At 33.2% G+C, this 13,033-nt stretch overlaps 1 protein-coding gene across 1 annotated transcript in view; it reads right to left on the bottom strand.

The window, feature by feature from the left end:
- Positions 1–986: 986 nt before the first annotated feature.
- The window catches only part of LOC114397610 (BEACH domain-containing protein C2-like), a 63,239-nt gene continuing 51,192 nt past the window's right edge, over positions 987–13,033 (bottom strand). The window contains exons 17-32 of the mRNA XM_028359728.1: positions 9,832–9,977; positions 9,252–9,321; positions 8,519–8,602; positions 8,261–8,317; positions 8,091–8,159; positions 7,903–7,989; positions 7,697–7,813; positions 6,394–6,543; positions 6,144–6,228; positions 5,916–6,036; positions 5,611–5,707; positions 4,984–5,097; positions 4,448–4,814; positions 2,412–3,193; positions 1,915–2,037; positions 987–1,478 (exon numbers count right to left, since the gene is read on the bottom strand). Of these exons, the coding sequence (XP_028215529.1) occupies positions 1,401–1,478; positions 1,915–2,037; positions 2,412–3,193; positions 4,448–4,814; positions 4,984–5,097; positions 5,611–5,707; positions 5,916–6,036; positions 6,144–6,228; positions 6,394–6,543; positions 7,697–7,813; positions 7,903–7,989; positions 8,091–8,159; positions 8,261–8,317; positions 8,519–8,602; positions 9,252–9,321; positions 9,832–9,977 (2,547 nt within the window). The 3' untranslated portion in view covers positions 987–1,400. The remainder of the gene's footprint in view (positions 1,479–1,914; positions 2,038–2,411; positions 3,194–4,447; positions 4,815–4,983; positions 5,098–5,610; positions 5,708–5,915; positions 6,037–6,143; positions 6,229–6,393; positions 6,544–7,696; positions 7,814–7,902; positions 7,990–8,090; positions 8,160–8,260; positions 8,318–8,518; positions 8,603–9,251; positions 9,322–9,831; positions 9,978–13,033) is intronic.

Below are 13,033 nucleotides of genomic sequence, written 5' to 3'. Positions count from 1 at the left end.
CTTAATCTTGTTTAACTTAAACCAAAATCAAATAGGGAGTTTTCTTTACTGAAGATATTAAATTTCAAAAGTAATACTGAAATAAAAATCGGTCAATACTCAATTCATTGACAATTGACCCCTCAATCAATAAAACGAAAATGCACTTCGAAAAGAGGGAGTGAAAAACAAAACACTCAACCAAATAGTTGCCCTCTAATGGATTGGTCAATTTGTTAACCTCAATGTAAAATTAAAAGATTATTACTTTATGAGTGATTATATGACTATAAATTATTTAATGCTTTACATTTTTGTGACGAATAAGAACAATAAATATAAATTACTGAATTTGATTTTAATGATTAAAATTAAAAGATAAATATACGTAACATTTTAAGTGAGAATATAATTATTAACTAACTTTTAATCACGATCATTTATTTATGCTTTATAATCCAAATTTACAATAGTCATTTTTAATATGTGAAGTATTCTCATTATATATGCCTTATATTATGTTATAATATTTTTTTTGTCATCGTTGCATATATATTGTTTCAACTTAAATATTAAACTAATGAAAACACTTATTCAACTTTCAATGATTGAACTAATAACGATGAAATAATGTTATTTTAATTTTTAATATAATATACTAATATTAGTATTATAAACAAAATAATATTTAGAAATTCATCATATTAATAGTTAAACTTCACCTTTAAATGTAATTAAAACAAAACGAGACAAGAAAATATCAATCAATTTTTTTAATTGTCTAAAATTTTGTATAACTTACATTCTGAAAATTTTAAATTCAATGGTTAGAATAATAAAGTTACTTGTAATAAAAAGTTATTGAATATATTACTAAATAATGTCTAACAATAAACGATCACCCACAACGCAATTTGATCGAACTAGCAGAGCCTATCCTCGTTAGCAACATCGACGTGGGTTCACGAAGCTGGTTATAACAAGAGAAATAAAAACGGAAGAAACAATAACAATTGAAACTTGGTTAATATATTAACAAATATTGACGACTCAAAGCTCAGAATCTAATCAATCGCAACGTCTGAAAAGCAGCAAGCAGCATTACAAGAAAGAATAGCTATTAGATTTTCATTCTCTATAATAAAAAAATGGTGGGACAAAAATGGCTCAAACCTCAGTCGCAACTCAGAAGCCTGTCCAATATCAACACTATAGCACAACCGGAGGAGCAAAGAACCCTCTGCTAAATCTAAGGAATCTAACTCTAGTGGTAACAATAGAATGTTACATATGCCACAAGATATTTCTAAACCATTGGGGCGCAACCAAAATGCTTACAAACATGTGTCATAACCTCTACCTAATTTTCCTAACTCATTATGTGTAGAAGATCTGTAACCCATTAATGTATACCCTAAAAGCTATGATTTTATGAGAGGCTGAAGCCCATCACCTTCCCAGCCAAGCTTGAGCATTTGATCGACCACTTTCAAGCTTAACTGCAAACAATAAGTAGCAGTGTCAATAACCATGGAATGGAACAGTTTAGGCATTTGAACAATTGGAGGCGTAATTGAGAGACTGTAGGTATTATAATCAGATAAAGAGTTGGCTGTCATGGACATCTCATTGGGGGCTGTTATCACCTAAACTTCTAACGTGGTAAAAATAATAATGGAAATTCCACAAGACACTAGTATAAAGCAGAATATTTTGATTCTGTGGAGTTGGTTTCAGAGATACAAAGAAATATTAAAATCTACCAAATTGCTCAAATTGTGAAGTAGTGACTCCTAGTAATATGCACTCTTAAGAAACTAGACCTCAATGGATATATGAAGTTTGTTCTGGTTACTGATTTACAAGTCAGTGGAAGGGGGAACAAACACTACACTTCAAGGACCATTGATATTTGACAAGAAAATTTTAACTTACAGCTGGGTCAGTGAAGATTATCAATTGTTTATCCAAAGTTGAAACCAAAAGATTTGTGTTATCCTTGTTTAGAGCCAGAGCTGTGATATCTTGCCCTTCACCCAGCTTCAACACATGAAATACCTACAAAAAATAGTATGACAGAGTAGTTAGCACTAGGATAATCAGCTGAAGATCCACAGTCCAAGGGTAACAGCTACTACATGAGACTCATGAGCTTTGAGAAAACTGTATTGTATTAGGACACCCACAGAAAATGTTGCACCAAGAACACTTTGTTTCATTAGAACATAGAAGTCAATTATTTTATTTGAAAATACATATCTGCAGTTGTTTTCTATAATAATTCCCCTAAAAGACCAGAAATAAAGCTTGCTTTGATTATTGCTCTTCCAGATTGAGTGCTTGGTTATGGTGTAAGAAAATGAGTAATAAAAAGAAGCAATCTAATGAGAAAATTTTAACGTAAATTTATATTTGACATTTTAATCCTGTACCTCCAGAGTGTGCATATCCAGGAAGCAAATTGATGGTGATGGTACATCTATTCGGGAGTTATCAAAAGTTTCTTCTGATTCTGAATCAAAATCAACAACACCTGACTTATTCGACTGTGAATCCGGACTGCTATTATAGGCTCTACCATTTTCAAGGGAATTAATGCCAATCAAAGCACTTGTCCCATCAACAGAAATTTCCATGCAACCAATACTGCAAAAGAAAGATAATTGTGCACTTGCAATCGGAGTACCATTGAGTGTAAAAGTACTGAAAGTATGCTGTGATTCATTCCAGGTCATTACAACCCCTTCAGAGGAAAGGCAAACAGTATGGGCCTCCACACCATCGAGCCTTCTAATTAAACGTCCCCTTCTTATAGAGTGCAAGAGAACATCTGATGAATGGGAGCAGGAAACAACTATCCCAAGATCTGAGTTAACACAACAACTGAGTATTTCACTGTGGTGCCCCCGAAGTACCTGTATAGGACCCTCGATTCGACGTCTCCGGTCTTTTTCTATTAAGTGCAATGAACTATTACTGGTTGAAGACGATGTGCCTGTCCCAGTGGAATGTTCTGATACGACACTTGAGTGAGATGAAAGTGCCCTATGTATTCTCCAGAGTAATACTGTTGTGTCTCGGGATCCTGTAACTAGGTAGTTACTATCAGGTGAAAGACCGAGGCAAGTTACAGGAGCACAGTGCCCATAAGCTGTTTCTAATGTTTTAGCTCCATCTGAGGATATTAGCCTAATGCTATTATCAGCATGCCCACCTATTCAATCAGAAGCAAAACTACAAAATTAGATATCAAATAATAAGTACACAAAATCAACTACAAGAAGATGTAGTCCAAGTTTCTAAAACTCTGTAAGAGCCAAAAGGATGAAAAAATATAATTTACTTTAAGCCAAAAAACGAATGAACTATTTCCCAGTAAAGGTTTTGGTAATCCTACACAACCCAGGAATTGGAAATATGGCAACTCAAGTCAGCAATGAACATCATCAATAAAATTTAAAAAGATACAGTAAAGGTCAATAATAAAAAAGAATCTAAAACTACTATTCATATATCCTGATAGATAGTGAATAATTATATTCTAATTTATTATTATTATTTCAATAATTGTAAATTTTCAAGATTTGATTGATGATTTGAATATGCTAACTTGGACTACCACAACATTTGGAACTAAAAGTTGAGCACCAGTCTTGGGACATTTAGCTTTATGGGCTTCTCACGTCCCAATTGTCATGCTTTATGGGTTACAAACGTACAGAAAATAGTTTCACCTGAACATAGAGATTAAATGATTTTGGATACTAAATATGACCATTATGCTTATGATTTCCATGTTGAAGGAAAGTTTCATTCAAAAATGATCTATCAGCCAAGCCAAAATGCCTGCCCTGCCACAACTGAACTGTCTTTTTTAGAAATCTGGCTCTAAGATTTAAATACATAGATACTTGAAACAATTGCTCCTTTGTGTTCAGCTGCTTCTGTTAGTGTAATTTGCTACAAATATTCAGAGGTAGAATTGAAGAACTAAAATTTGTTATATGTTTTATAAGATAAAAAATTAATAATAATTGACAAAATAATGTATACCTATGTGTGATCCTTAAATATGTGTTTTTATTTATCTTAAAAATGTTTTGAATTAAATGAAAAATTAAAGACGGAAAATTTTGAAAAATACAGGTTCAAACCAGTTTTCTGCACCAGGTTTGTCTGGTTCTGAAATAGCCAGGTTTTTCTAGTTACTAGACCTGTTCTTGGTCAAATGGGTCAGTTCGCTCTAGTTTTTAAAACTACATATATAAGTAAAAATTATAAAATCAAAATAATCCCACACATTTATGGTTCATACCCTAACAAAGATTCCTTGTAATTGATAAATGGCAGAATCTAATTAATTGACAATGTTGCAAGGCATGAGTATAAATCCATCAAAAGAGCTAGTTTGATAAAATAAATGCTAGAGGCAGCATATCCAAACAATGTTAAGCATTTCTATATTTACCAGTAATAACTTCTTTGTTGCTTGTTATAGAAACAATAGCTTGGCTTCTAATTCCAGAGACAGCAAATGCTACTGCTTGGGGGAATTGCCACTCCCCACCAGATGCAGCCGGTGCTTTGAACATGCGCATAATTGTACCACCAGCAGAGGCTAATATAGCTTTTCTATGTTGAAAGAGGAAAGGAGTACCCTGCCCATCAGGTGTATTGGGTTGCCACTTGTGTTGTGCTACATGAGCTGCTGGTGCATTTGTATCAACAACCACAACCGTATCTGAAGATGCATGAATGGCAGCTGCAGGAAGATTGCAGCGTTCTGGGAATGGAACAGCATATGGTTTGACTTCTTTTGGGTTGCGGAATATTGTCTGATATGATAAGAAATATATGCATTGTCACTATATTCACACCCATTCATCATCAACCATTAAGGAAACATGAAACAATGGGCATCTCAACACTTTATTAGTATTGATGCTCAGTCAAAATGTAATTTCTCAATAAAAACTGTCTAACTTATAGAGAACCAGCAGTTACCTGCAAATGCAGAACTTCTGCTAATGGCATTTTCTTCAAGTGAGGAACAGTCAGAAGTTGGGATGGTGTTTGTCCAAAATAAGCAATCTGATCTTGTATGGCACGCTGTTGTACCTTTACTTGTCATGAACAAAGGACAATAATAAGCAATCTGATTTGTTTAGTATGATGCAACAAAAGAGGTTTACTGTAAGTATCTTGCAACAGGTATATTCATAGGAGTTAATTACATGGACTTCCCCCGAGAATAGTAGTAATTACACTTAAACTGTACTTGTTTCAGATATTACACCTAACTTCCTGGCACATCCCTTGTTTTGTTACTTTTTAGGGTATTATGTGTATCCTCTTTCCCTTGTCAAGCACTATATACCATGTTAAGGAAGAGAGAAACAAGAGAATGAAGAGATGTGATGAAATCCATTTGTCTCAACTACACAACTGAGAATATTATTCATACCAAAAGTATTAAATACAAGGATTTTACAGATGCCCTAATTACCATAATTACATAATATTATACAACATATAATTACCATATTTACATACTATGCAGATTTTTTAGGGATTGCATTTTACTCGAACAAATAATTGAGTTGAAAATAAGGAGATGTGAAGGAGACATACTGGGTCAGAGATTTTATCAAGATCCACTGTCCCTTCATAGGTAGTATAAAAGAAAACATTATTTGCTGTAACAGCTTCCTTGCCTCGTTGCTTATACCTGTGCAGACCAACTCACTTGTAAACAAGACGTAAATTATCAAGGAATTATTATAAATGGATATTTTAAAAGAATAGTTATAGATACAATGGGATAACAAACTTATGAAAAAGCAAACAAAAAAAATGAAAAGAAAACACGCAGCAGGCCAAAGCTTGCATCCACACATCAAACATGGGCCGAAATTAAAAAATAGTTAGAAGCCTACCCAAATATGAGGTCAATCCACTCATGCAAATGAGCAGATACGTACTCGCTCTCTAGAGCCTTCCGGTGCTTATGAATAAAATCAACAGGATTTTCAGCCCAAGCAGGAAGTTTTACAGTATCTGGTATGACAGAAGTAAGCTATTAACCATGATATGCATTTGTGAGTATACAATGACATCTTCATTAAAGAAAAAAAGCACTAATGCAAAAATATCAATGAATATACCAAGCTTTCCTCCCATTTGTGTTGTACCAAAATCAATTGAATTTTCATTTGTGAGGACCTCAGGTAGGTAAAATAGCTCAGGAACCTAAAAAGTGGAAATAAGAAACTGTGTAAGATAACAGTTTCAATAAAACCATGATAATCATTCAATATTAATTAAAGCAGTAATGCCTATGAAAGACACCCAGAGAGAAGCCCCTTAATGTACACAAGTATATAAACTAATTGTGTTGTAGAATTATATGCATACCAATTCCTTTACATCACTCATGTCCTCAAGAACTCCATTCCAAGTAGCAGAAATATCAGAAAACATTCGATCTGCATGGTCAAATTTTCCACCTTGCAGTTGGATTGCAAGGGTAGTGAACGGTTCGACCCTAACAAGATAATACAAAACCTGTCGAAGAAGATAATTAAAATTAGTTACTCCAGAATCAGCTACTAAAAAATCCATGTAAGAACAGCATTTACATACTGGACAATTACTTCTATTGCTGTTCTATTATGAAATAAAAGTGAAAAATAAGGCATCAGAAGACAGTGATTACAATACACACAAAAAGGAGGCTTGAATTCAAAAGACAAAAAAGAAACACCCAAGCAGAGAGCAAAATGTTGTAAATAGGAATATTTTAGGAGATAAAAACTTTAATGTTTATTTTTCCAAGTAGCTTAGATACTTGGTATAGCTAGGTTCAATGTATCATAGGAAGTAATGGTATCTTAATTGTTCTCTTGTACATTGTTTTAGCATTAATTATGTATGTAATACTCTTTAATAATAAATCCATTCTGCTGGGTGGATGATTCACTTAAGCATATATTCAAAAATATTGGTTTCTCTCTTCTAACATGGTATCAAAGCGTTCCCGATCTAAGGGGGGCTCTGCTTCCGCATAAAAATGTGTCTGTAGAAGGTTTGATTGGGCCATTGAAGCTGTCAGATGTTAAAAAATACAGCTGGACTTTTCAGCAACGTCTCAGGTGACTCATATTTTCCAACGACCTTTCTGGCCACCGTCAGATTTTTCTGGCAACTTTCCTGGCTATGGTTATATCTTGTGTAAATTCTTTTGGCATTAATTATCTTTGTAAGACTCTTGAAAATAAGTAAATCCATTTTGCTGGATGGAAGATTCACTCGAGCATAATCAGAAAATATTGGTTTCTCTCTTCTAACACAAAATATCAAGAAAACACAAGCTTAAAGATATTCTTTCATATATTGATTTAGTTCTTTGTTTTAGGGCCAATAAATGTATCCCTTAGACTTACTAGATCGAAACTGTTTATGATTATTTACTTCTGTAAAGTGTAATTCCACTTCAGTGTACGAGTACTTGGATTTTAATTGCTTAAATGTTAAGCATTCCTTATTGAAATTTTATCTGCATTGCACTAATTTGGTAAATGAAACTCAGAGTAAGCAAATAAGCCTAGGACCCAAACATCATTGAAAATACTAAAAGAGCATATGAGCTATAATGCTAACAAACTATTATGACCAATAAAGACACTAGAAATATATTAAAAAAAGGTGGGGCACAAACTGTTCCAGCACTTGAGTAGTGTGATCCATAATGGAATTTGGGGATGACTGGATCATCAAAGCTAGCATATCTCTCTTGAAATCTATTCAGACGATCAGGGTTGAGTGCACCAACAGGCTGCATCACATCAAAAGATTAATCATGAAAAAACAAATAAATTAATGCTTTTCCTTCAACTTATTAAAGCAATATTCAGTATATAACACCTTTGAAAGGTCTCGATATGAAGAAGGATTAGAAAGATCCAAGCTCTCTGAACTGTAATCAGAAAGAATCCAGGGGAAAACCGGATACTGCCAAAAATAGGTAATGATAATAAATGAAAATAATGAAGATAGGATTAAATAGATTAAGGAAATAAAGTAAATTACAAGAAGAGGGAGGGGGGGATTACCTGGGTAATATCATTATAACTACGCCCAGCCAGTGTATTGAGTTGCATTAGATATTCAAAATTGCTGATCTGTGCAAAGAAAGTACAGAACTCATGTAGTCATGTACATAGGTGATGAGTATCCAATTATAATACAAATTACTTTTTCTTAATGAACTTAAGGTTCTTACCTCCCACCTAGCCCAGCGTTCCATGAGTTGAATTCTCTTCAAAAGTTGTTCAGGCCTCTATAAAACAAGAAGGAACTTATTTAGATTCTTGAGCCACACCATGCAACCCAAAAGCTATACTAAAAATATATAAAACATCAACATAAATGTAAAATTGCAGTAAACATCAGCATAAATTGTATATATTTCATCCACGTTTGTTCATATATTAAGCCCAGATGAAGGCAAAATTATACAAAATCATAGAAAGGATATTACCTGAGTAGCCAAATATATATTGTTTAAATGGGGTGGTCGTGCTTGAACAATTGCGCGATATGCATTTCTTCGCCCTTCGCCATTCTGAAGAGGAAATTAGCAAGAAAAATGTTAGACATACTAAACCATTATTTAGCCTCCACCAAACAGCTTAGGCTTTTAGAAGAGCTGATCTTCAATATGGTATCAGAGCCTTTAAAACCGAGTAAGTAATCCTTTCCACTCCTTTCTTCAAAATTAAATTAAGTTTCAGCATCATGGTTCAATTGGCCAGTGCATTGTCCACAATTCAAGACCAAAAGGCTCTTGCAAGAAGAGCTATGTTAGAGAAACAAAACTATTCTTGAACTTCCATGTAAAAGCTTAAGCTTTTAAGAGAGCCCTAGACAAGGATTATTTTTTTTTATCAGCATCCTTGACAAGGATTATAAGTGTATAACATTTAACAGTCAACAAGAAATTAGGCTGTACTTTAGAGGATAAGAATAATCTCAAAAACAAAAATATTTTTTCTTGGGATTTAGCTCCTCTAAAATTAGGCTGTACTTTAGAGGATAAAGTAAAGTCATAACCAATGATTAGAAAATCAATTGCCGAGATTTCAATAATACATAGTTAATCAATGGTTACAACCGTAGTTTATCCTCTTAAGTACACTCCCTTACTTCAAAGGGACAAATCCTTTTTCTTGAAAAATAAAAGGAAAGAAATTGGTATATTTAAGAAGAAATACCCCAAAATCAAAGAAGAAGTTTGAACGGTCCACCATAAATAACTCCAGAGCACTTCTTCTAAGGAGGTATCTGTAACAGGAACTAACACTTATCAACCACTAAAATCATATTTTAAAAAAGTACACTACAAACGAAAAATAAATTTCCATAATAATAAAAACTATGACAGAAAACTTCATGTAGCTAAGCAAAAAGGGAATAATGTGCTTCAGCCTTCAAGAGACAGAAGTATTCAATTCTTAGCAAACTACAATACCAATACTAACAATTAAAAACTTAAGCTAATCATGAATATTCCCTTATAGGCTCAGACAAATATCAAATAAATCAATGGCTAAGTGCACATTCAACATATGTTAGGAACCAAGAATGGAAAAGGGAAAGAAAAGAAAGGTTTTATTGAATTAAATGGAAAAAAAAAGGAAAAAAGGAACCTACATCCGGTGGCCACCCTCTAATTAACCAATTGATATCCTAACTGCCTTAACTACCTAACTGCTAACAACCCACAATTCTTGAAATGACAACACTAATGCAACAGAATGAATAGATAACAATATGGTCTGTGAATCATCTCACCTCCGACTATAAATTTGATGAAGAGATGACATTAGCCAGCTGCGATCTTTTTCTTGTTTCCCTGTCTCAACACTGGAATCGGAACCATCCATTGTGGTACTGGTCTCACTGTTATCAACTATAAAATTTATCCTCCTATTGGTTACCTACAAAAAGAGAATAGTTCCTTACATGAGTGTTATTACCATACCTTAGAAAAGAAAACTGCTGAAATTATAGGATTTAGGCAAGGAAGGTGGAAATTAGAGTACAAAGACTGAAAATAACAGGATATGAAATTGATATGGTGTGTTGTGATTGTGAAACAAAATACTAATGGTTAAAAAGTCTTCTCACTTTTAGGAACAATTCAGGATCTCTTGCATTATGAGATTAAATCCTAAAATCCTTTTTGTAGTTTATTATTCCTCTAATCCCTTGTTTTGAGTTTTGGGTAGCTTATATTTAGAAAATTAAGGGTGTATTTGATTGTGTTTTTTTGTTTGGATTTTCAAAACTATCTTGTAAATTAGTTTACGGAACCTACTTTTGAGGTATATCGGAAAAAACCCAAGTCTCACGTCAGCTATAAATAAAGCCAAGTTAGAGTATATAAGTGAGGGGCAACCCTCACCCCTTGAACTAGCTTTTGCGGTTGAATTAGACTCAAACTCACATTTTAAAAATCTAAGATGGTATCAGAGCATATCCAACATTAATCCAAAGGGTCACCCACCATTGTTATCCCACACTAAGCTCAAGAAGTGTTGGGCGTGAGGGGGTGTATTTGGAAAAATCCAAGTCCCACATCGGTTATAAATAAAGCCATGTTAGAGTATATAAGTGAGGGACAACCCTCACCCCTTGAGCTAGCTTTTGGGGTTGATTTGACCCAAACTCACATTCTAAAAATCTAAGAAGGTGAAAAGATTTCAAACTTGGACATGGCTCACAAATCTGGACAAAGATTTCAAACTTCACTTTAACCAATGGTCAAGTCACATCCGAGAGGGATTTTTGTATTAGCTTTCAGTAGCTCTGAGTAGGAGTTGTAGCAGATATTAGATACCTTATCATGTAGCCATACTATGGTTCCTTTTCAAACTACATTAGTTTTATTTTGGAACCATGAGTATGGACCTAATCTTTGTACTTAGTACCTCTGGTACTTCTATCAATATATTAATAATTTTGCTAATAAAAAAAAAAAAGAAGGTGAAAAGAAAGAAATGGTATGTTTGATGTTTCATAATGCTGTTTTGAAAACAATTTTAAGAAAAAATATGCTGATAAATTTGTTCTAAAATTATGTTTTAAAAATAAATAAATTAAAAAACTTATTCGATACATCATTTTTCTTAACTTTTTTTATAATTTATTTATTCATGTGAAAGAATTTAAATACATTATTGTGAGATAATATGAATGAAATAGTGATATTTGTAAACTCCATGGATTTTAAATAATATATTTTCCACACTTGTTGATAGAGACCATGCTCCATAAAATTACAATTTGTGAACAAAACTCAACTTGTTAAGAAAAAGCATGCTCCAATACCCACCATTCCAGCATGTACCAAGACCACCTTATGGACGGTTTACTTTTAAAAAACATTGTTATCATTCCTATTTTTGCTTCTAATTACAAAAATTCCATTTTTCTTCACTTTTATTTCCAGTTTCTAAGAGGAAAGCTACAAATGAGACATGGAAAACTGTAAGAGAGCCATGATCTAATGCTTTTAAGATCTTGGAAGTTGGACAAAATAAAGAATATGAGATATATAAGCTTTCGAAAAATAGGTAAAGGACATGACACGAATGATTATATACAAGGAGATAATAGTGACACCTATCAAGAAAAAATTACTGAAAAACAGTTAAGGAGGTTTGGACATGTGTAAAAAAAGCTGAAAGAGTATCTTGTATAGTTTTTACTTTTTAGCCATGTGAAAAGGGGTAGTGGGAGACCAAGAAATTCGTAAGAGGAAATTAAGAAAAGAGACCTCATGATAAAAAATATCCCAGAGAATTTGGTTTTTAGCCAAGTCCAATGGTGTTGTATGATCCATGCAGGCAACCTCATCTTGTGGATTGTTGTTTCCACTTTGTTTCCCACTTTCAAAGGTTTGTATAGGAACAATAAAAATGTTTTTTTTTTTTTTTTTGGTTTTCACTGTTTATTGTACAATTCTTTGAAACCAGAGAACAAAGAAAAACAATGTGAATTAAAAGTAAAAATAAAAAACATTTTCTAAAACTACACAAGCCGTTGATTACTTCCATAGTTGATTCCCCTGCATTGTCATACCACAGTTTTGTGAATCCAAACACCCCAATTAAATGCTCAATTACCAAATTCACAATTGCAGGAAACCCAAATCTTCCAACACATCATTCACATAACCCAAATTCCCAACCCACCCCGTAATTTGAGCCAGAAGCAGAGCTGAGAGTAGAATGACAACAGCGCCAAGCATGTAAAGCCAGATTGTAATTAGAAAAAGAGGCAAGAGGAAAAGTCAGAACCTTTTTCTGTAAATGTTCAATATTACAGGAGTGCTATTTATGAACCATTTGTCCCCACTTGTTTTCTGTTTTTTGTTTATTTTGGGGATATAAAATGGAAAACAGAACCAAAACAGCTCATACATGTTCTCTAATTTCTGTTTTAAACACTGGAAAACAAAAATTGTTTTCAAAAATGATTTTCGCAAAACATGGTTATAAATTGTTTATCAAAAACAGTAATCAAACAGGTTCTAATGTTGTTTTTTCCCTTGTTTTGCTCCTAAGAGCACACCTCCTTGGCTGTATTTGATCTATTTATGCATTTGTTTGGAATTCTTTTCACTAACCCAATAGTCCTATTTATTCTAATACTAGATTCCTAATCTTAATTAAATATGAAAAAAATCAACAAATAACTTGCAAAGAAGAGATAAAATTCCAAAGACAAGGTTACTCCCAAAATAAATTATCCTAACCTACCATGCATCATTCTCTACCTAAATGATATTCTAATAAACATCAGAAGTCATAATACAACTTTCTTGCAAAAAATATTAGTACAAAAATCTTCCAACATCTAATTTTTTTCCTTGTATACCCCATCCTCATTCACCTAGTTAAGCCCACAAAACGCATTTTCTAAGGGGCTATGAAATGCAATAAATATAGTACACAAAATCTACAATCCCACAAAAGCAATTTCATCAGGA

The sequence above is a fragment of the Glycine soja genome, chromosome 18 (assembly GCF_004193775.1).
Source record: "Glycine soja cultivar W05 chromosome 18, ASM419377v2, whole genome shotgun sequence".
NCBI classification, from domain to species: Eukaryota; Viridiplantae; Streptophyta; class Magnoliopsida; order Fabales; family Fabaceae; genus Glycine; species Glycine soja.
Note: the sequence above shows the minus strand (reverse complement) of the source record. Positions and strands in the feature narration are given on the sequence as shown.